The sequence below is a fragment of the Amblyomma americanum genome, chromosome 3 (genome assembly GCF_052857255.1).
Source record: "Amblyomma americanum isolate KBUSLIRL-KWMA chromosome 3, ASM5285725v1, whole genome shotgun sequence".
Classification (NCBI taxonomy): domain Eukaryota; kingdom Metazoa; phylum Arthropoda; class Arachnida; order Ixodida; family Ixodidae; genus Amblyomma; species Amblyomma americanum.
The window spans coordinates 217,964,383-217,984,702 of NC_135499.1; the positions used below are offsets into that span (position 1 = coordinate 217,964,383).

Here is a 20,320-nt window from a genome sequence, read left to right on the forward strand (position 1 = left end):
AACGAAAGGAAAGGTGTTGCTAGCCGCGGCACCTGCCATCCAAACCTGAAGCATCTGAGCTGCACCTATAGCGCGAGAAAAAGAACATGGAGAGGAAAGGAAAGGGAGAGCGATAGTAAGAGACGATAGGGTAGGGTGACAATATACACTATGTACAAATACAGAATATGGAAATAAGGGCATGGACTCCCTTTCTGCTTTCGCGACTTGAGGAGTCTCCGCCATCAGCGGCTTTTCTTGGACTGCGTACGCGGCTTCCTTAGCCGTTTTTGGAACATTAAGTGCCGCCGCATTAAGCCGCTTCTGCTTTCCATGATGAGCTGCGGTCCAGCGTCCCTCGCTGCTTTCGCTGTCTAAAGTGCGATAACACTCGCCCGCTCTTCATCAGTCTTAGCGACACGTTTGGCTGCCTCCTCATCTTTACGTGCGACTACGTAAAGCTGCCATTGGCGACATAGTGGAGCCTTCAGTTTTTTGCTCAGCGGAACGTCATTTCATGACGGAATGATGTTCCCCCCTTGCACTGGCCCCAGGCTCGCAAGAAAACGCCAGTGTTGTCCACTTGCTTTGCCGCCAAAGCTAGCGCCCTCGGTAAATTCCTCTAATAAGCCGCATCTATCTGCTTTCTGTGTCTGCGCTTACACCACCAGAGGCTGAAGCCAGACTTCATGAAATATCCTCTTCAAAATTCTGCTCGGACCCTCGTATTTTAACATCCCACTCACTCAAGTATTTTTTAAAAATCACAAATTTGAAATCATGGTGGTGGAAAGGAGCTCACCATGTCGCACAACCTGTCTCGTTTAACTGCTCAAAAGCTTTTCAAACGTTACAGGGCGCTGCCGGTAGCTGACGCTTAGAATGTCTAGATACTCGATGCCAGCGCCTACTGACGTCAGTACACACAGCTGACGTCCGTGGAGGAAGGAAAGTTCCAGAAAGACGCCTTTCTTTTGAAGGCTTGGATACATAGAGTGACACATCACGTACGAAACATTGAGAAACGTAATTTCCACCATCGTCTAAATCATCTCCATCAGCTGGTCTACAAAAGACGCTGCACTAAGGGCGAAGTTTTGAAAGTGGCGCGATTTAGGCGCTATGTGGCGCAGCAGGCACCAGAAGAAGAACGAGACGGCTTCACGTGATTGCAGTTCGCGCTGTGGCGCAGCTGCAGCCTTCAAAGAGGAAGATCATGTCCAGGAGAAGCAGCGGCGGCGAAAGCGCGGCGTCTAAGAACGGACTTGGCTCGGAAGCAACGGAGCTGCCTTCCGCCCGGCTCAAGTCGTCGACGAAGGGCCCCAAGAAGCTGGTGACCATCGACTTGAGCTCTTGGAGCGAGTCCTCGAGGTGATCAATCGGAAACCTGCATTTTACAACGCTAAGCATCCACCTGAGCTTGGTCGTTCGGCTCGGACGGCTACAGTGGAAGGCTGTGTAGCCTTCCTTTGCAGCCGTGCGGGCGTGCTCAGGCTATATGTAATCATATTTCTGCCGTTAGAAGTGTAGTACGCACTGCTGCGAAGGCAAGATAACCGCTGCTCCTTAAGGGTAACGGAGTGGATTCCAGGAGAAGGCGAGCGTAGCAGGGGGCGGCAGAAAGTTAGGTGGGCAGATGAGATTAAGAAGTTCGCGGCCATACGTTGGGCGCTGCTGGCAAAGACAGGGTTAATTGGAGATACACGAGAGAGGTCTTTGCCCTGCAGTGGGCGTAGTCAGGCTGATGATGATGATGTTGAAGAAGAAGCACTGCTGGATTTCTTTGAGTGTACTGCGCTTTCACACCCACTTGGCGCAAAGAAACGCGCGCTTCCTTCCATGGGGCACAGCTGGTACTACACATTTTTGAAGCTTCGCTAAACAGTTGCTGCGTTGATCATTGACATTCTTTCCATCAGAACATCCCAAGCGCACGTGAAATGCACCAAACGGCAACCCCTGCGCACTTCCTTAACTGTATTATGGTTGCGTGAGTCTTCTCTTGAGGAGAAACTAAAAATTATGGGTGTCTTCTTAAAGCCTGATGTCGGCTCACGCGTTCGAACGCTAGTGTTTTTTTCTTCTAATGTCTCTAGCCTGCTCAGCTGATTAGGTATACTGCTAAAAAGCACGCTTTGCTAATTTCAGCCGGGCTCGAGGGTTGCAAAGGCAAAAAAGGAAATTGAGCTTCCACAATTATTGCTGACTGCTGGGCATAAGGTTTTAGCGCCAAGATCCCTAGAGTGAAAAAAAAAATGAACGAGAGATGAAACAACTAATTAAGGGCGAACATGCATCTTATAATGGCTTGACTACATAACGCAAACGCAGAACCTAAAAATAAAAATCTTTGGATCGATGTTAAAGTTACTTTAAGGGTTGACAGAACCGCACGAAACTTGCTCAATGCTGCCCCGTTTCTGCTAAGAGACTGGTGAACCATCTGACTTCAGTTATATCTCTCGCTTCCTCTACCGTGCACCGTCACTTTCAAGAAAAAGCAAGTCATCGGCACTTTACTGCGCTTCAAACACAAAGATGGGGATCTATGAATGAAAAACTACAAATGAGCATGAGCGGCAATTTTCAACCATGGCCAACGCCAAGCCAGCCGCGACCGCTTTACTTCGGGCGACCACTTGCCAGAGCAGACTTTCCCCGCGGGTCATCCTAGTCTGAGAAGTGCGCGATCTCGTATGACTTTTTACCGCAGATCGTTTACTGCAGACAGCAGAGAGCAGACAGCAGATCGATGACCGGTGCATGGAGCTGCTGAATGCACTCTGTATTATAAGCCTTATGCATTAACACAGGGAAGACCGCGACTCTTAGTTATAATCTGTGTGATCACATGTCCAGCAACCGACCATAGCTCTGCTAGTATTAAGCGCTTTATTTGTGTAGCTGGCTGTACGCACCATAATATATATGACACCACCGCGCAAATGTCAGCCTTGGAGACAACAGTATTCTGCTGCGACCGGAGCATCTGAGGTGATTCCGGAGGGATAAATACTACCACAACTTAGTACCTTCTCAGCCAAAAGTAACCATGCTGCCCTTACCGCCTCTCTTGCTATCAGTAGACTTTTCATCAACTAGAGGAGGTTTGGTGTGCTTTTACTTAGTACGTCCCAAAGCGACTCGGGCTATGAGGGACGGCGTAGTGGAGGGCTCCGGATAATTTAGAATGTACCTGGGGTTTTTTTAACGTGCACTGCCATCGCACGGTACATGGGCCGCCAGCTATTCGCCTCTATCAAAACGCGACCGCCGTGGCCGGGATCAAACCCGCGTCTTTCGGGTCGGTAGCTGAGCACAATAACCCCTAAGCCACCGCGGCTGCTCATTAGAGGAGGATAGCGATGGCGTAGGTTCACGTCACGCAGGTTAGCCTCGAATATGACGAGGGCTAGCGACCACAGAGAGTACGTTCCTCCTCCATCCCGAAGTCGGTACATTGCAGCGGTATCGAAGCCCAGGCACCCGACTATTCGGTTCGATATTTCGTGCTTATTTTCAGTATGAGGTATCGGAGCTGCCCTTCTATGCTCCATAAATGTACCGTAATACAATTCATCGCAGCGTCTACGGCCACCTAAAGTCTACCTTGTCTGGTCGCAATTGCTCATGCGACTCGTCTGAGTTTTCAGGCAGCTGTATAGACGCTTCGTATATAGTTCCTGCGCCTGCTGCATTAGGCTTCTGTTACACAACATCCACGACACTTCGTTATGTTTTACTGCATTGTCGATGCCTGCAATATTTTCGCTGCGTTTCATTCTTCTTTGTCTTGTCTGAACATTAGAAATAACTCATCTGCTGTGTTCTTTCCTTCTTGCAAATAAAGCACTCCTAGCACATTTTGAGAGAGGAGAAGGGAAGTAACACAGTGCTGGCTAAGAGCGTTTTTTTTACAGCAGGGCGTAGAATACACGCGCAAGAAATGTCTCGCAGCCAATGTACGCAGAGCATGACGGTTTGTTTTTAACCCTTCCAGAACAGGAATAAACGAGGGAACCCAGCCGGAGACCTTCACCCTCGTGGACAGTTCCATGTGCCAGGACACGATCGCCCCTTCAGGGGAGTCTAACTTCCAGCCTGCCACCAGCAACACGAACCTTCCGCCTCGGCGCGCCTTCCCGAGCACGAGCGCGCAGGTTCCCTTCGACCTGGACAGAATCCTGGGCAACGGCATATTCCAGTGGCTCATCGTGGCTTTCACGCACGTCTCCGCCACCCTGGTCATCATGCACCACATGTCCGCGCAAACGTTCCTGATTCCCGTCGACCACTGGTGCCGCCCACCCCGGGGCGCCAACATCAGCGTCGACCAGTGGAAAGAGAAGAGCATCCCACGGCGACCCGACGGTAGCTACAGCCAGTGCAGCATGTACGATCCTGTCGCACTCGATCGCAACGGCACGCGCGTAGAGGTGGCGTGCGACGAATGGGAATACGACTTGCTGCCGGGCGCCACCACTATTGTCAGCCAATGGAATTTGGTTTGCGATCGTGCCTGGTACGTGACCGTCGCCTTCGTCTACAACAGAGTGGGCGTTGTTATCATGGTTCTCTTTTTCGGCCAGATTTCGGACAGGATTGGCCGACTTCCTGCTGTGTACATTTGCACCGTCATCTCTGTCGCATCTGCGGGGACCAGTATGGTGGCGCAGACCTTCCTCGAATTCGTCGTCGCCCGGATTTTGCTGGCGGCGTCGCTGAGCGTCCTCGACATGGCCATGGTCGTCGTTCTGTTCGAGAGCTCGGGTGACAAGTACAAGGAGCGTTACTTTTGCCTTGTCATGACTGCGGTATCCGTTGCAAGCCTGATTGCTCAGGGGCTAAGCCTTGCGTCGACGGACTACAGGGCGGTGAACCTGGTGTCCTTCTTTCTGACGTTCGCACTTCTGCCAGGGCTCTGCTTGCTGAATGAGTCCCTCTGCTGGCTTCTAGTATCTAACAACACTGATCAAGCCGAGAGGGTCGTGCAGCGTGCCGCCGCTTGGAACCATCACCAGGTAGACGGGGAGAACCTGTTCTTCACCGTCTCGAGCTTCCCCGCGTCATCGCTGCTGCCCAGGATGAACTGCGTCAGCTTTCTGACCACCAGGGAGATACGGAAGCGAACCTCCGCGCTCTGTTGGATTTGGTTCAACCTGATGCTCGCCTTGTATGGTATGGGTCTGACCGGAAGACCGAGCAGCGTCTGGCACGCGGCGTTTCTCGCAGTCATGAGGACAGCCTCCGTAATTCTGACATGGATGCTCTTGTCGGCCAGTGCACGCAAGAGCCTGCTGTCCCTCGCGCTGCCGCTGACGTGCTGCCTGGTGCTGCTGTACGGCTGTCTGCGGCCCCTGGACGAGGGCGGACTGACTTGGGTCGTCGGCGAGATCATCATGTGCACCCTCCTCGGGGAGGCCATGATCGTGGTCATCTTCACACTCGAATTGTACCCGACCGTCGTTCGTTGCACCGGCTCCTCTTTCACCTACTTCTGTGGACAGCTCGGAGCGACACTGGGGCCACTTTTGTCTCAGCTGCAGTTGCAAGTGTCTCCGACTGCCGCCAGTCTCCTGTGCTTCCTGATGATATTCAGCGCCATCTTTTCGATCAGACTACTTCCAGAGACCAAACATCGCATGATGCTGCAAACGTTGGAGGACTTAGGACCTTAAGCAGTGGCCCAGAAAAATTTAGAAAAATTTCGTACGAATTCTTTTAACGTCGCAGTCGCTTGTCAAGTGTAATCTCCGCCACGTTCTAATTTCTGCGCACGATGTCTATTCGTTACCAATGGTATGTTCACATCAGTGGTTTCTTCTTTTGGTGTCTTTAAGCACTGATAAATAATGCTGTTGTAGCTTTTGCTATAGTCAACTCTAGATGATGCGCGAGCAGCAAGGTCAGGATAAAAAACTTCCATAATAATGACTTCTAAGGTTTTCGCGATCACGAACGAACTGCAGCTTTTAATCTTTACATATTTTTGAATTAAGACTGCATTGCAGCTATGTACTCTTGCTTATTGTGTGATAATTATACTGCTTTGTTTTTCATGATTGTGAATATTCAATATATAAGGAGTTTGCATGCCCCTGAACAGCGGCTGTTTTGTTCAGTGCGCAATAAGCTGGTGAGCGACGTTAAACTATTTGCTGCCTCGTCATAACTTTGGCATCATAGTTTCTTCTTGTCCTCATGGTGTCTTCTGATTGCGGCGGTCTGAATAGAGAATAAACATTTATTGAGATGTATAAGAAGATGATCGTTTAAGCAAAGGAGGTGAAGTCTTCAGTCCAAGACCCAGGTGACTTTGTCAGCCCTTCCCATTCATGAATATCACTGAGCGCACGTAGCGCACCATTGCTAGCGATATTTTAATGTCACTCCCGAGGAAGTCTCCTTTGATGCAGCGCTGTAAAAATAAAAGCATGGTTTATTTGTCCCTTAATCTTTTAAACTTCCGCTTACCGCTGTTGAGTTCATTATTTCCTCCAGACTTCCTGAAAACGTGTCGGCAAGTTCCTAGAAAAAAAAAGACAATGAAATTTTTTATATATAAGTGCTCCCAACAATATAGTGGGAACATCGATCAGGCTGTGGCGTTCCAGCAATCTGCACTGCCCCCTAGAGCTTCTACGCATGCTAATAAACTTGTGCGGATTTGCGCAACTGATGTTCGGACCAGCAGGCGATCGCGTACGCGCGCACCTGCAAGCATGTAAATAGCAGCCTAACGTTCATATACCTATATATCCAGTGCATGGCAGTATTTCTTTAAGCTTTATATACTTTTAGCTTCCATTCTCTGTGAATTCAGGCAAAAACCGATCGGAAATTGCGGCGAACTTGAGGCCAGATACGAAGCCGAAACTGAGCTCGAACACGAAGCCGAATTGCTCCGTCTTGAGACGCGCCGCGCTGCATTGGTGGTGGTTGATAAATATGTGAGCCGGGCCTTATAAATGCATTACGGGCGGGACCTTCTGAGTTTCAGGATGTTCATGCCACGGCCTTGACCATATAGTCAGAAGAAAATCGCAGCTTTATAAAGGTGCATTTTAACAATGCATGCATCGTCTGATCAAGAGGCGCCACTCTTCCTCCTCTAGCTGCCCATGGAGGCACAGTAATATACTGTTCTCTCTCTGTCCAGCAAAACTTGGCGGCCCACACAACGGTCAAATACCGTTTGCAGGGGCTCGTGGCGTGCCTAAATAGAACCCAATCTGATGAACACTAAGCAAGAAGAAAAACTATCCACATCGGATGCCAGATGGCGGACAGACGTATGCATTCACTTTTCAGGATGGCAGGTTCAATTCCCAGAAGTGCAGATTTGGCGAAGAGCCATTCACAGGCGCAGCGAAAAAGCAAGTGGCACACCTGCCACCAAGGCCACGTGACCTTGTGACGTCATCACAAGGTCACGGTGGCTGTGTGTGAGACAGCACCTGCCGTGGCAGAGGCACATCACTGTTCCAGGAGTGGTGTGAGGACTTCCCGCGATTTAAGAATGTAGGATCTATGAAATAGAGTGACCATTTCCGTATATATGCATGGGCATGTAGGCAGGACCTAGACGACAGTGGAGGAGTACTTGCATGGGAGGGACCTCTAATGCTGGTTTATGGTTTATGGGGGTTTAACGTCCCGAAGCAACTCTGGCTACGAGGGACGCCGTAGTGAAGGGCTATGCAAATTTCGACCACTTGGGGTTCTTTAACGTGCACTGACATCGTACAGAAACACGAGCCTCCATCGAAATTCGATCGCCGCGGCCGGGATCGAACGCGCGTCTTTTGGGCCAGCAGCTGAGTGCCATAGCCATGCACTGAGCCGCCGCGGCGGCCGAATCTCCACTGCTGTCGCATTGTTCTCTTAAGGGTAGGTTAAGAGTTATGTGATGTTGAAAGAAAGAACAGTACCTGTGACTGCGAAGTGATAAACAAGAGAGGGTGACCATTCAGCCTCTGAAGGGACCCATTAGCGCTAACGCGTCATACCCTTAAGGCGGAGCTGAAGTGTCACCTCAAGTTCTTGTATCTTTTGTTTCGTACTTGAGGCCGGGAAAAATACTACCTCAGGAATCACCAGGAGAGTGGTGATTTGGGCTCGTTGATAAGACATGCTGCGAAACGCACTGGCTATCGGAAAACATGATGGGAAGCTGAGCTGTATATTCAGAAGCAGCAAAGCGCGCCCTCGGTGCACATGTATCACAAAGAGGACTCTTGTTTCGAGAAATTTTATCTTCGTCGTTTATCATGGTTGTTCCTCGGATTATTCTGCATTCTCGCCTTTTTGTCAATGCCGTTATGATTACAAAATGCGCTATTGTGAAGGAAATGGCTTAGCGGATGCGCAGAACGGCAGCCAGCATCTGAGTGCTTCAGTGAATGAATTGTTTAAAGGTAGCGCGTGCCCTTCCCGTTCTACACTTCTGTCCTTGAGTCTTCGAACTATTACGAAACTATTACTTACCGGAGAGCTCTTCGCAATGAAATGGAAGCCACTCAGGAAGCAATGCGCCATCGCATCTACAAACTTCTTTCTCTTCTGAAAGTAGCAGTAGGGAGTGTAACTACAATTCCTGCCCACACGACGTTGGAGCGAAAAAGTTCTTCGCACTCACCTTGCGCAGACTGTCGTGGTAAGCGTTGCACAGTTGAAGCATTACACAGGTCTCCGAGAACCCCTGCACCCAAGCGCACAATCCCAATTCAAAACACTCACAAGGCGGTTGCCACAATGTAAAGCGAGATTCGGCGACACCTGTTGTAGTATTACTCTCTCTCCTCCTTCCACGGGTATCACTTTCCCAGTTCTCTCCGTGGCAACCACCATTGCGCATTCCTCCGTTCTCGCCATACCCTCCTCCTTTCCACGCTAACCACCCTTCGGATGGTTCCAGCAGTACCACCTTCCGGTTAAGCCACTCGGGTCTCACCATACTCTCTTTCCGCGGTAACCGTCCTCCTTACATAACTACCCTCTGCGTGGTTCCTGTGGCAAGCCGACTGCACATTCTAAAGTTCTCGCCACATCCTCCTCCTCCAACGTTTACCACCCGGAGGGTGGTTCCCTTGGTAGCCACACTCCGATTGCGCATTCCTCACAGTCGCCACACTCTCCTCCTTCCACGGTAGCACCGCAAAATTCGACCACCCGGGGTTCTTTAACGTGCACTGACATCGCACAGTACACGGGCCTCTAGAACTTCGCCTCCATCGAAATGCAACCGCCACGGCCGGGATCAAACCGCCTCTTTCGGGTCAGCAGCCGAGCACCATAACCAATGAGCCACCGCGGCGACTTAATTCGCTAGAAGCACTACTTTCTTTAATTAAAGGAACGATAGCGGTTCTCCGTGATTAACAAGATTGAGACGTTGTGGCAGTTCCGACGTGACTAATCCGAAGCTCTGTGATGTGCTGGCCGTGTCCCACACCTCCACTAAATGTTGTGCAGCGGCAAGCAAAAAATGAAAAGGACTTGACAGATGGTGACGACGCGATTTAATGGAAGCAGGGCCTAGCGCGAGCGCTCCATCGCCTCACTGCCCGTTTCGTCATCCTCTGTTATGTAACGGTATATATTCGCTTTCAATGTGCCTGTCACGTCTTCGTGCTTTCCTCTGCGTAACAGTATACTTCTAGGCAGTGTTGGCTGTAACGCGTTATAAGTAACGGCGTTACCGGTAACGCGTTACTTTTTTCGGTAACTTAGTAACGTACTCGTTACCATTTTGGAACTGTAACGGGTAACGTACTTCCGTTAACTTTTTTCGGTAACGGGAGGTGTGACGTTACTATCTACTTTTTATTCCAATTGTCCCCCTCTCCGCCTCTTTTTCAGAAAAAAAAAAGCGCAGTGCACCTAAAGTAATGTTGCAAATAAACAAAATGTACAGGTGCTCTCGACGACCCTTGCTGCATGCCAGAAAACACCTGCCCTTGACGACGCGCCCAACTAAAAAAAAAAGACAGAATACCTATAAAGAAACACGTGCACGAACACGCATTCACACACTTGCCTTCACCTACCTCCCCTTCCCAAACCACTCACACACACAACTCTCAAAAGAGTGGAAGCTTCAAGCATGCTGAGCATTTTGAAACATCACATTTTTCATAATTCCTTTAAATTCGTTGAGAGTTCAGCGATGTTTTCTTTGTGAAGTTAGAATTGATGATGAAGTGTCATTTTGTGTTTAATACGACATTCAGAAAATGGCTTCAACATGTGCCACAGAGTAACAGGCAACTTTAGGCTGCTATAACATTGCTAAGCTCCTGCACATTTGTGCGAAGTATTCTCGCTAATTCAAGATTTCGGGTATAATCGTTGTTTAGGCTAGAAGTTTTATGTGGAACAGGAGTTTTATAAAATTGGTATCGTGAGTTGTTGCAGCGAAGGCGCACTAATTAAAATTTATAGCATGGAGTAACGGCGAAGTAACGTACATGCGGTACTCTTTTCCGGTAACAGCAACGGTAACGCGTTACATTTTTTGTAGGTAACGTAGGGTGGTAACGCGTTCCTTTTTTTTCTAGCGTAACTAGTAACGTTCTTAGTTACTTTTTTTTCGGTAATGCCTACAAACTGCTTCTAGGCCTATTTAACCAAAACAATGATTTCACCGTGACATAATTTTTTTTTATTTGTTGTGCTTTAAATTTTTTTTTACGTGAGTGCGGCGAGAGTCACGCATTCAAGCATCTTTTTAATTACTTCCTTCTGGGCGCGGCGATGCTGCAGCTGCAGTGTTCCAAATGGCGGATTTAACAACATTAGGCAAATTACTGCGCATGTGCGGCGCAGTCCAAATGCACGTGCACTCAGTTGTTAACAGCGAAAGAGGCGCAGACGGTGTGACTGCACCACGGCACTTCTCGTTACAGCTTATTGTTCCTTGCATACCCAACTACTCCGGACAAAAGAATCTTTGAACGGGAAAGAGTTAGGAACGTAAATTTTTTTTTAAATTTTGTAAGATTTCACTATAATAATCAATATATCCGCAGATCTTCTCCCAACAGGTTTGCATTTTTTTGCTATTTACGTTCTAGGTATCGTCAAAAGCTTTCCTTATTGGTTTTCTAAGGCAGTCTTAACTGCGCCATGCGAGCGATTGAAAAAGTTTAAAACAAAGATTTGGCAACACATCAGAAGAATGAACCATTACCTTCAATATTTCCATAACAGTACCTTACAATTTTTCATAATACAAAATTTTTGTCTAAGAATGTTGGACACGACTATTGCAGCTGAGCAGAGAGCGCCACGACCGCTTTTTTTTTCTTTTTGCTTCAGTCAATGGGTAAACGCTTCGAGGAGTCGATCCTTCGGGAGATCAGAGTTAGAATACGGACCAAGGGCTGGGTGATCGCCTCGATGAAAGTCATGCCAGCAATGTTCGGCCCCACGTGTGCTGCTCACCCTCGAGAGCACCTCCGTGTCGATGGCGTACTTGAGCAGGAGGCTGCGGCCGCACTTCGCCAGAATGGAGGCGCCCATCGAGGCGGCCTTCGCCGCGGTCACTACACCTGCACCCCCCGCAGTGGCTCGCGTCGGCATTACTGCTGGCGCTTATCGGCGTAGTAGGAGATAACGGCTTGAAAGGCAGGGAGACCTTCCTGGCCATACAATCTCCTTCTTTAAGAGTCTAATGTGTATGCAAGCATTAATGAGGGAAATAAAACAAAATGAGCGCATTTACTCATAAGTTCGCGCTCATACCATCTTAGGTGATCAGCCAAATTAAATAATTCTGGTGTAGCGACCACAAATGTACATATCCAAGTACTGGTAATTTGCATCTGTTTTGTGTGAAATTATCAAGAGAAAGAGTGTCACTCAATAAAAATGCTAATCCTAGACGCAGTCTTTGCGTACGTCAGGAAATAACAGCTGAACGATATGTACTGCAAAATGCCTGTTAGTGAAAAAAAAATAATCGTTTATTTGTGAACAGTATTCATCCTTTTTTTTTACTCTTTGTATCACTAGCATCAACTTACTTGGTATCAACACCAACAACTGCGCGCCTAGAACTTACCAGGCTTCTGGCCGCATTCGTCAAACTTTGCTCCCTCTAGAAGTGTCAGCATGCAGGCGTACGTGACGGCGTAAAAGCAGATCCGCGATACGTGCTCCATGGCTCCTGAAAGCAAATAGGCTCCTAATGCTTTCTGGTAAGGTTCAGCAGCGGCTATATGCATTTTCATTGTTCACAACTTGGTCGATTGTGCGTGCATGTTAGACTGTGCTGACCATGCGCAGTAGGTGCCTGCATGAAATCTGCCAATCACAACGCTGCTGGTACAGCTCAGTGAAAATATGGCTTCGCTCAAAACGGCGAATGCGAAAAGGTTATATAAACCGCTTTGTGCACGACAGGTGACGCCTCTGAGACTGCCGCCATCTTTGGTCCCTGAGCCTTGATCAGCTGAGGGTGGGCTACTGGTGCTTCAAGTCAAGTCAATGCATTTATTTCAACTCGAGGTTGAAGCCCCCCAGGCGTAAAAGCTGTTCTACGACAGCTTGAAAGGTGCGCCTGGGGGCCCATACAAGGCAGCAGTGGTTACAAACTAAATTACAGTGTAAGTACATATTGCCACCTAGTGTTGCCAGGTGGCGCAAGCTGTCCGCGAAGACGATGAGGTTGCGATTGTGCTCTCGCGGATCGGCCGCCATTACCGTCTCCTCTTGCCGACTCCAGCTGTTGAAGCGTCTCTCTGTGAGAACTCCGTGACAATTTGGTGGGGAATAATGCCACCTAGTGTTGCCAGGTGGCGCAAGCTGTCCGCGAAGACGCTTCAACAGCTGGAGTCGGCAAGAGGAGACGGTAATGGCGGCCGATCCGCGAGAGCACAATCGCAACCTCATCGTCTTCGCGGACAGCTTGCGCCACCTGGCAACACTAGGTGGCAATATCTTCAAACAATTATTCGAACAACTATACAGTACAATTATTAACAAAACAATCGTTGTTAACAATCGCAGCTTGTGTCACATGCAATGTGCATTCTACACTGCGTTCAGCTCCGGCAAAAGTCACGTGACCTTGCAAAGAGTCAACGAGCTCATGAGATGCTCAACGACGTCATTGCGAGCGCGATCGAAAAGTTTAGCGCCGATTTCGTGAAATGAAACTACGGATATCTGTCGGACGCCTGAACCAGGCCTGAGCGTCTTGTGCCTATACCGGACGTCCGCCGGACGTATGAACGCAGTCCAGTTTTGAATATCCGTGTCAATGTACGGACGTGCGGACGTCCTTAACGGAACGTCCGTCGGATGTGACAAATATTTTTGGACTGTTACAAGATCTCTGGCGAAGAGTATACCCTGACGCTGCCAGGGAAACCAAGACGAAACGCAAGCAGCGAGACGGCCCGAGTTTCATAACCTAGACGCAGAAGCTTCCACGCGAAGACGACTAGCAGCTGATAGTGGCGCCTAGGCGTGAATTTTGCTGTCAGTTCACCAAAAAGCCGTTTGGTTTTGCATGTACTATTTGTTATTGATTTTGGTTCATGAAGGACCTCAGCCCTGGAAGAGTGGTCGTATCTGCATCGACGTTAATTAATATATTGCCAAGCTGCTGACTTTCTGCCGGCGCCACCTGGAGGTCGAACTGTGTTCCCGAGCGCGTGGCCGAACGTCTTCTTTGTCCAGAACGAGCGCGGCGGTGTTGGCAAACCTCGCCCGAGTGAACAGCTTTGTTCTCTGTATTTTCGCCGGTGACATTTTTGGTGGAGCCGTGCTGGGTATCATCCCATGTACGCTGACCGGGACGATATCCCTGACGCTTCTCCCCGACGAGCAGACGCCACACCTGTCCACAAAGCGAGCCGTCGCCTGCGAGGCCTGCAACCCGAATTTGAGCCACTCACGATTCCTGCTCGGGCCATGACTTCCGCCACTGGCAGCCAGACAGGTCAGTCCTTCGGCAGTGCCCCGCCGTTCGTCTTTCTTGCACCTCGGTCGCCACCATCCTTCCACGGCGACCGGTTCGATGATGTAGAAGATTGGTTGGCCGGTTTTGACCGTGTGGCCGCGTTCAACCAATGGGACGACGAGCGAAAGCTGCTGAACGTGTACTTCGCACTGCAAGACTCGGCGAAAACGTGGTTCGAGAACCACGAGGCGTCCTTCTCTAACTGGGCAGCTTTTCGCCGCGAGGTGCTCGCCACGTTCAGTTCGAGCGAGCGAAAGGAGAATGCCGAACTTGCCCTTCGCTCCAGGTCACAGCAGTCCAACGAGAGCGTGGCCATGTTTATTGAGGACATGACCCGCCTCTTCAATCGGGCCGACCCAGCCATGCCCGAAGCTACAAAGGTGAGGCACCTTATGCGTGGGGTAAAGGAGCAGCTGTTCGCTGGCCTCATGCGCGACCCTCCGAGAACTGTCGCCGCCTTTGCCAAGGAAGCGACGACCATAGAACGTTCCTTGCAGGAACGGAGTGCCCAATACGGCCGTCAGGCAAATGTAGCGGCCGCTCAGTACTGCACGTCCTTGCCAGGCCCCGGGGATGAGGCGCTGCGAGCGCTTGTGCGGAGCATTGTCCGCGAAGAACTGCGACACCTCCACTTGAGTGCTCCGTCAGAAAGCGTACCTTCGACAGGCGATGTTCTCCGTGACGAAATCCGGCGAGCGGTGCAGCCACCCCCAGCACCCCTTTCGGAGCCGCACGTAATGTCCTACAGCGATGCCCTGCGCCGACCTGCCTCGGCGCCGCAAGCGTTTCGCCCCGTTGCCGAACAACCACCACCCCATCGTTGCGTGCGTCCCATCGAGCAGCAGCAGGACCCGTGCCCTCCATTCCGCAAAGCGTACGTGTGGCGAACGTCCAACGATCGTCCGCTCTGCTACCACTGCGGGGAGCCCGGCCATGTTCTGCGGAATTGCCCGTACCGGCGGATGGGTCTGAGAGGATTCCCACCGGACGCGCCTCGACCGCGCTATGGTGAAAGACCGCGGGACATAGAGGAGTACCTGAACTCTCAAGTGCCGCCCCCGACCTCACAGCGGCGACAGTCGCGATCGTCATCCCCGAGGCGCTTTGCTACGCCCAGTCGGCCCTCAACCTCTGGTCAGTTCGGAGGCACGTCCCCTCGGCGGGAAAACTGAAGACGGCGTCCTCCGGGGGTAGGGCCGCCGCCGCTGCACGAAGTCAACAGCCTCCACCCGACGATTGGACGCGACGGCCCGAGCGTCAACGACCCGATCCGACGACCTCACCGACGTGCTGCGAACGATTAGTTTCCGCTGAAATTTTAGTAACCGTCGACAGTTATGAACTGACCGCACTCGTCGATACCGGCGCTGATTTTTCTGTGATAAGCAGGGAGCTAGCCATGACACTCCGTAAGGTTCTGACGCCTTGGTGTGGACCCGTGATCCGCACTGCCGGTGGCCATGTCGTGACACGAATCGGCGTCTGCACTTGCCGCATCCAAATCCGTGGTCTTACTTTCACCGGCTCCTTTGCCGTGTTAGCTGACTGTTCAAAGGACCTCATACTGGGCATGGATTTCCTTCACGAGTATGGTGCGATCATAAACCTTCAGGAACTCATGGTATCTTTTTTCCGCCCAGCGAGCCGTTAACACTACCACCGAGCCCTGTAAAGTAATGTTGCGCATATGTGACGACCACATAACAATCCCTCCGCGAGCCAGCAAGTTCGTCACAGTCGAGTGTACTGACAGCACCGGCGCTCTTGGCATTGCTGAAGCGAACATGTCCCTGCTACTCGCTCGGCAAGTTTGTGTCGCCCGAGGCCTAGTAGACCTTGCCAATGGTGGTACCGAAATCTTAGTCACGAACTTTACTCGTGAACCGCAACATTTGACGAAGTCAGAAGTCGTCGCTTATTTTGACGAGCTTGGAGAGTGTACGAGGCAGTGCTCTTTATCCACCACGTCAGACCTCGCCGACGCGACGGCTACAGCCATTCCGACTGACGTGAACCCGCACCTCTCGGCCAGTCAGAAAAACTGCGTGCAAAGCCTAATCGATTCCTTCCGCGACTGTTTTGCGGAAACTTCCAAGGTCCGACAGACGCCGCTTACCAAGCATCGAATTGTCGTTGCTGACGACCAAAGACCAATTTGCCAGCGCCCTTATCGCGTGTCTTCCAAAGAACGCGATGCCATCCGCCGCCAAGTTACACAGATGCTCCAGGACGACGTCATCCAACCTTCCACGAGCCCCTGGGCATCGCCTGTTGTTCTCGTCACGAAGAAAGATGGCACCCTCAGGTTCTGCGTCGATTACAGACGCCTGAATACCGTCACGAAAAAAGATGTGTACCCTCTGCCCCGCATTGATGATTCCCTAGACCGCCTGCGCCATGCCACCTTCTTTTCATCCCTTGACCTCCGCAGTGGGTATTGGCAAATAGAGGTCGACGAACGCGACCGAGAGAAGACCGCCTTTATTACGCCTGACGGTTTATACGAGTTTAAGGTACTCCCTTTTGGCTTGTGCTCGGCCCCTGCCACGTTCCAACGAATGATGGACACCGTGCTGTCCGGTCTGAAGTGGCAGACATGCCTCGTATATCTTGACGATGTCGTGATCTTCTCTGACACGTTTGATGAGCACCTGAAACGCTTGCGTGCTGTTTTCGAGGCCATACGTTCCGCTGGTCTCTCTCTCAAGCCAGAGAAATGTCACTTTGCATTTCAAGAGCTGAAGTTTCTTGGTCACATTGTCAGCGCACGAGGTGTTAGTCCAGATCCCGAAAAGACGGCCGCCGTAGCTGCCTTCCCTAAGCCAACAGACAAACGGAGCCTGCGTCGTTTCTTGGGCCTCTGCGCGTACTATCGCCGGTTTGTTCCCAATTTCTCCCGGCTAGCAGAGCCTTTGACCCGCCTGACGAAGGATTCTGAACCCTTCATCTGGGGCCAAGACCAGGGCAGCGCCTTCACAGAACTCAAGTCCCGTCTGCAGTGTACGCCTGTGCTTGGTCACTTCGACGAAGAGGCCGACACTGAACTGCACACTGATGCTAGTAACGTTGGCCTCGGCGCGGTCCTTGTTCAGCGGCAGGATGGTCTAGAACGCGTGATTGCTTACGCCAGTCGCACTTTGTCCCGTTCAGAAGTCAATTATTCCACAACGGAAAAGGAATGTCTAGCTGTGCTGTGGGCCGTTACGAAATTTCGTCCGTACTTGTATGGCCGCCCGTTTCGGGTCGTGAGCGACCACCATTCACTCTGTTGGTTGGCGAACCTGAAGGATCCCTCGGGGCGGCTTGCTCGATGGAGTCTTCGGTTACAAGAATTTGATGTCACCATCGTGCACAAGTCTGGCCGGAAACACAGCGATGCTGACTGTCTATCCCGCGCCCCAATCCTGTGCCCCACTGACGAGTCCGACGACGATTCCGCTTTTCTTGGTGCTCTCACCACGTCCACCCTTGCCCAACAACAAAGGGCCGATTCTGACCTGCTGCCCCTCATAGAATACCTTGAAGGAATCGCCCCATCTCCACCTCGGCTCTTCAAGCGCGGACTGTCATCGTTTTGCTTGCGCGATGGGGTACTCTACAAAAAGAACTGCGGCCCAACGGACACTGTCTATCTGCTTGCAGTGCCAGCTGCGCTTCGTGACGAAGTTCTGCGCGCGTGCCACGACGACCTTTCTTCGGGCCATCTCGGGTTTTCCCGCACGTTGGCGCGCATACGCACCAAGTACTACTGGCCCAAGCTTGCTGCGGTTGTCCGCCGTTACGTCCGAACCTGCCGAGAATGTCAGCGCCGGAAGACGCCACCGACTAAACCAGCCGGGCTCCTGCAGCCTATCGATCCCCCGCGCCTCCCATTTCAACAGGTCGGCATGGACTTACTCGGTCCGTTTCCGGCGTCTTCCATGGGTAACCGGTACATTGCTGTTGCCACTGACTATCTCAGCCGCTACTGTGAGACCAAGGCTCTTCCCCGTGGTACCGCCGCCGAAGTCGCAAGTTTTTTCATTCATAACATTGTGCTTCGTCACGGAGCTCCAACGGTCGTATTAACTGACAGGGGAACCCCGTTTACGTCGGCACTTACGAACGAGGTACTTCGACTCAGTGGCACCAGCCATCGAAAGACAACAGCTTACCATCCGCAAACCAACGGACTGACTGAGCGGCTTAACAAGACAATTGCCGATATGCTTTCTATGTATGTCGACGATGACCACGCGAACTGGGACCGGATACTTCCTTACATAACGTTCGCGTACAACACTGCGCTTCACGAAACGACGCGCTTCACTCCTTTCCACTTGGTGCACGGTCGCGAAGCTTTGACCATGCTGGACGCCATGCTTCTTCCGGATCCTACTCCGTCTTCTGTCGTGGATGCCGACCAATTTGTCCGTGACGCCGAAGTTGCTCGCCAAGTTGCTCGACAGCGAATCCGGTGCCAACAACAACGCGACGCCGAGCGTTACAACCTCCGCCGCAGGGAGGTGCTTTACACACCCGGTGACCAAGTCTGGGTGTGGAGCCCAATCCGTTTGCGAGGGCGCTCCGAGAAGCTTCTTCGCCGTTACTTTGGTCCGTACCAGGTGTTGCGCCGCCTCAGCGCGGTGACCTACGAGGTGCTCCCTCAAGGAACTGTCCGGTCCTCTCGACACCCGACGTCCGAGGTCGTCCACGTGGCGCGAATGAAGCCGTTTTATTCCCGTTAGCCCCGGACCCAACCCCGCCATTACCTTTCGTCTTAGGCATCGAGTCGATGCCTCTTAGATGGGAGGGGCAATGCCACGCTGCTGACTTTCTGCCGGCGCCACCTGGAGGTCGAACTGTGTTCCCGAGCGCGTGGCCGAACGTCTTCTTTGTCCAGAACGAGCGCGGCGGTGTTGGCAAACCTCGCCCGAGTGAACAGCTTTGTTCTCTGTATTTTCGCCGGTGACAATATCGTCCATATCATAATCATCAGCATGAATAACCATAACAGCTACCGCAGAAATCCACAGCATCAAGTGATGATCGTCTCTGAATTTTTTACCATTACCTTTGCACGGATGCCAACTCTGTTCTCATAGCGGTCAGATCGACTGGAAATTTTACAGGGTTGCTTACGCACGGGGACGCTCGTGGCTCAGACTGCCGCTCTTGTAAGTGGTTTCATATTCCGTCCGGACAGCACGTCTACAAGTTTGTAGCTAAAAAAACAATGACGGAAATAAGCCCTACGACCTGATCTAATTCAGCTCTCTCAATGGGGATGAGCTGGCAATTTTCAAAGCAATAATACACTGCACATGCGCCGCACCACTTCAACTCCAAAGTGAAGCCTACGCTGGCGAAATCTACCATGTGCATATGACAGCATGGAAGCTAATACACTGTCAAAATAAAGCCAGCTCTCTTTCCCGCCTTGTACACCCGAGTGTGGTGATAAGTTATTCCGCGGCCGCCATGGCCCTGTAGATACATGGTCTCAGAAGCGGGTTAACTACCACGTACGTATGTGTTCAGGCAATGGAAAGCCTTCGCCTGCCTGACGGACTGACTGACGGACTGCATTTCACGTCCATCGATTCCTGGAAAGCGCAAGAAACTTCGATTTTAACCACTTTACATCTAATCCGAAATTTCCACGCTCTAATGGTCTCGCCGGAAAGGCTATCCAAATTATAATAGTTGTTACCACCATCACCACCACGCCATAAGAAGACGATAGCACACAATGTTTTTGTCCAGCTGGACTTAAATGAAGACAGCGCGAAAGAGCAAGAAGCAGTGTATGATCTCCAATCGCAATCTGTGAAATACGCTCGTCACCTTAAAACATGCACCTGCAATAGGACTCTGTCAAAAGCGGTGAATTCTGAAGAGTGGCAGTGAAATTTTTGTGATGGCTGCCAACGGCGGCAACGGAATGCAGCTGCTGACGGCACCTAAGCCCCTACCTTCTTCAGTTCAGGCTCCACGGTGCGGTTTCCGTCAATGGCATCTTTTCTTTTTATTCCTCACTCTCTTCTTCTCACCTTCAAAAATAATAGCAAACATCAAAAATGATTACTCTTTATGCAAGTATGAATCCGTACTGATCATGTTCAAAAGCAGCGCGAAGCAGCAAGACAGAGACGCAGAACAAGCGCATACTGTCGACTGAATTCAGGTTCCTGATATAAAAAGGAAACCAAGAAAACGCTCGTGCCTGCGCCGGCGCTTGCCTAACGATGTTGTTGTTGTTGTTGTTGTTGACGGTTGTCGACAACCGCCAACAACAACAAAACAAAACTTCAGTGAACCACTTCGAGAGGTTAACCGATATGCTTGAGGATAGGCGATTTCTGCTTCTAAGAGGTTTATGTAGAAGACGCA

The 20,320-nt window shown here is 51.0% G+C and overlaps 2 protein-coding genes across 2 annotated transcripts; one reads left to right on the forward strand and one right to left on the reverse strand.

Annotated features, from left to right (window-relative positions):
- The first annotated feature begins 1,195 nt into the window (after positions 1–1,195).
- LOC144124384 (solute carrier family 22 member 7-like) lies at positions 1,196–5,657 on the forward strand. The gene is made up of 2 exons (XM_077657012.1): positions 1,196–1,350; positions 3,980–5,657. Exons 1-2 carry the CDS (start codon positions 1,196–1,198, stop codon positions 5,655–5,657), a joined length of 1,833 nt encoding a protein of 610 aa, XP_077513138.1.
- A 614-nt stretch (positions 5,658–6,271) lies between these two features.
- LOC144123643 (uncharacterized) lies at positions 6,272–19,980 on the reverse strand. Its single transcript, XM_077656439.1, has 6 exons — positions 19,903–19,980; positions 12,044–12,148; positions 8,618–8,680; positions 8,467–8,541; positions 6,454–6,507; positions 6,272–6,397 (listed from the first exon to the last, which is right to left on the reverse strand). The coding sequence occupies exons 2-6, from the start codon at positions 12,141–12,143 to the stop codon at positions 6,366–6,368; spliced, it is 324 nt and encodes a 107-aa protein (XP_077512565.1). The 5' UTR covers positions 12,144–12,148; positions 19,903–19,980; the 3' UTR covers positions 6,272–6,365.
- Between the last annotated feature and the right edge of the window lie 340 nt (positions 19,981–20,320).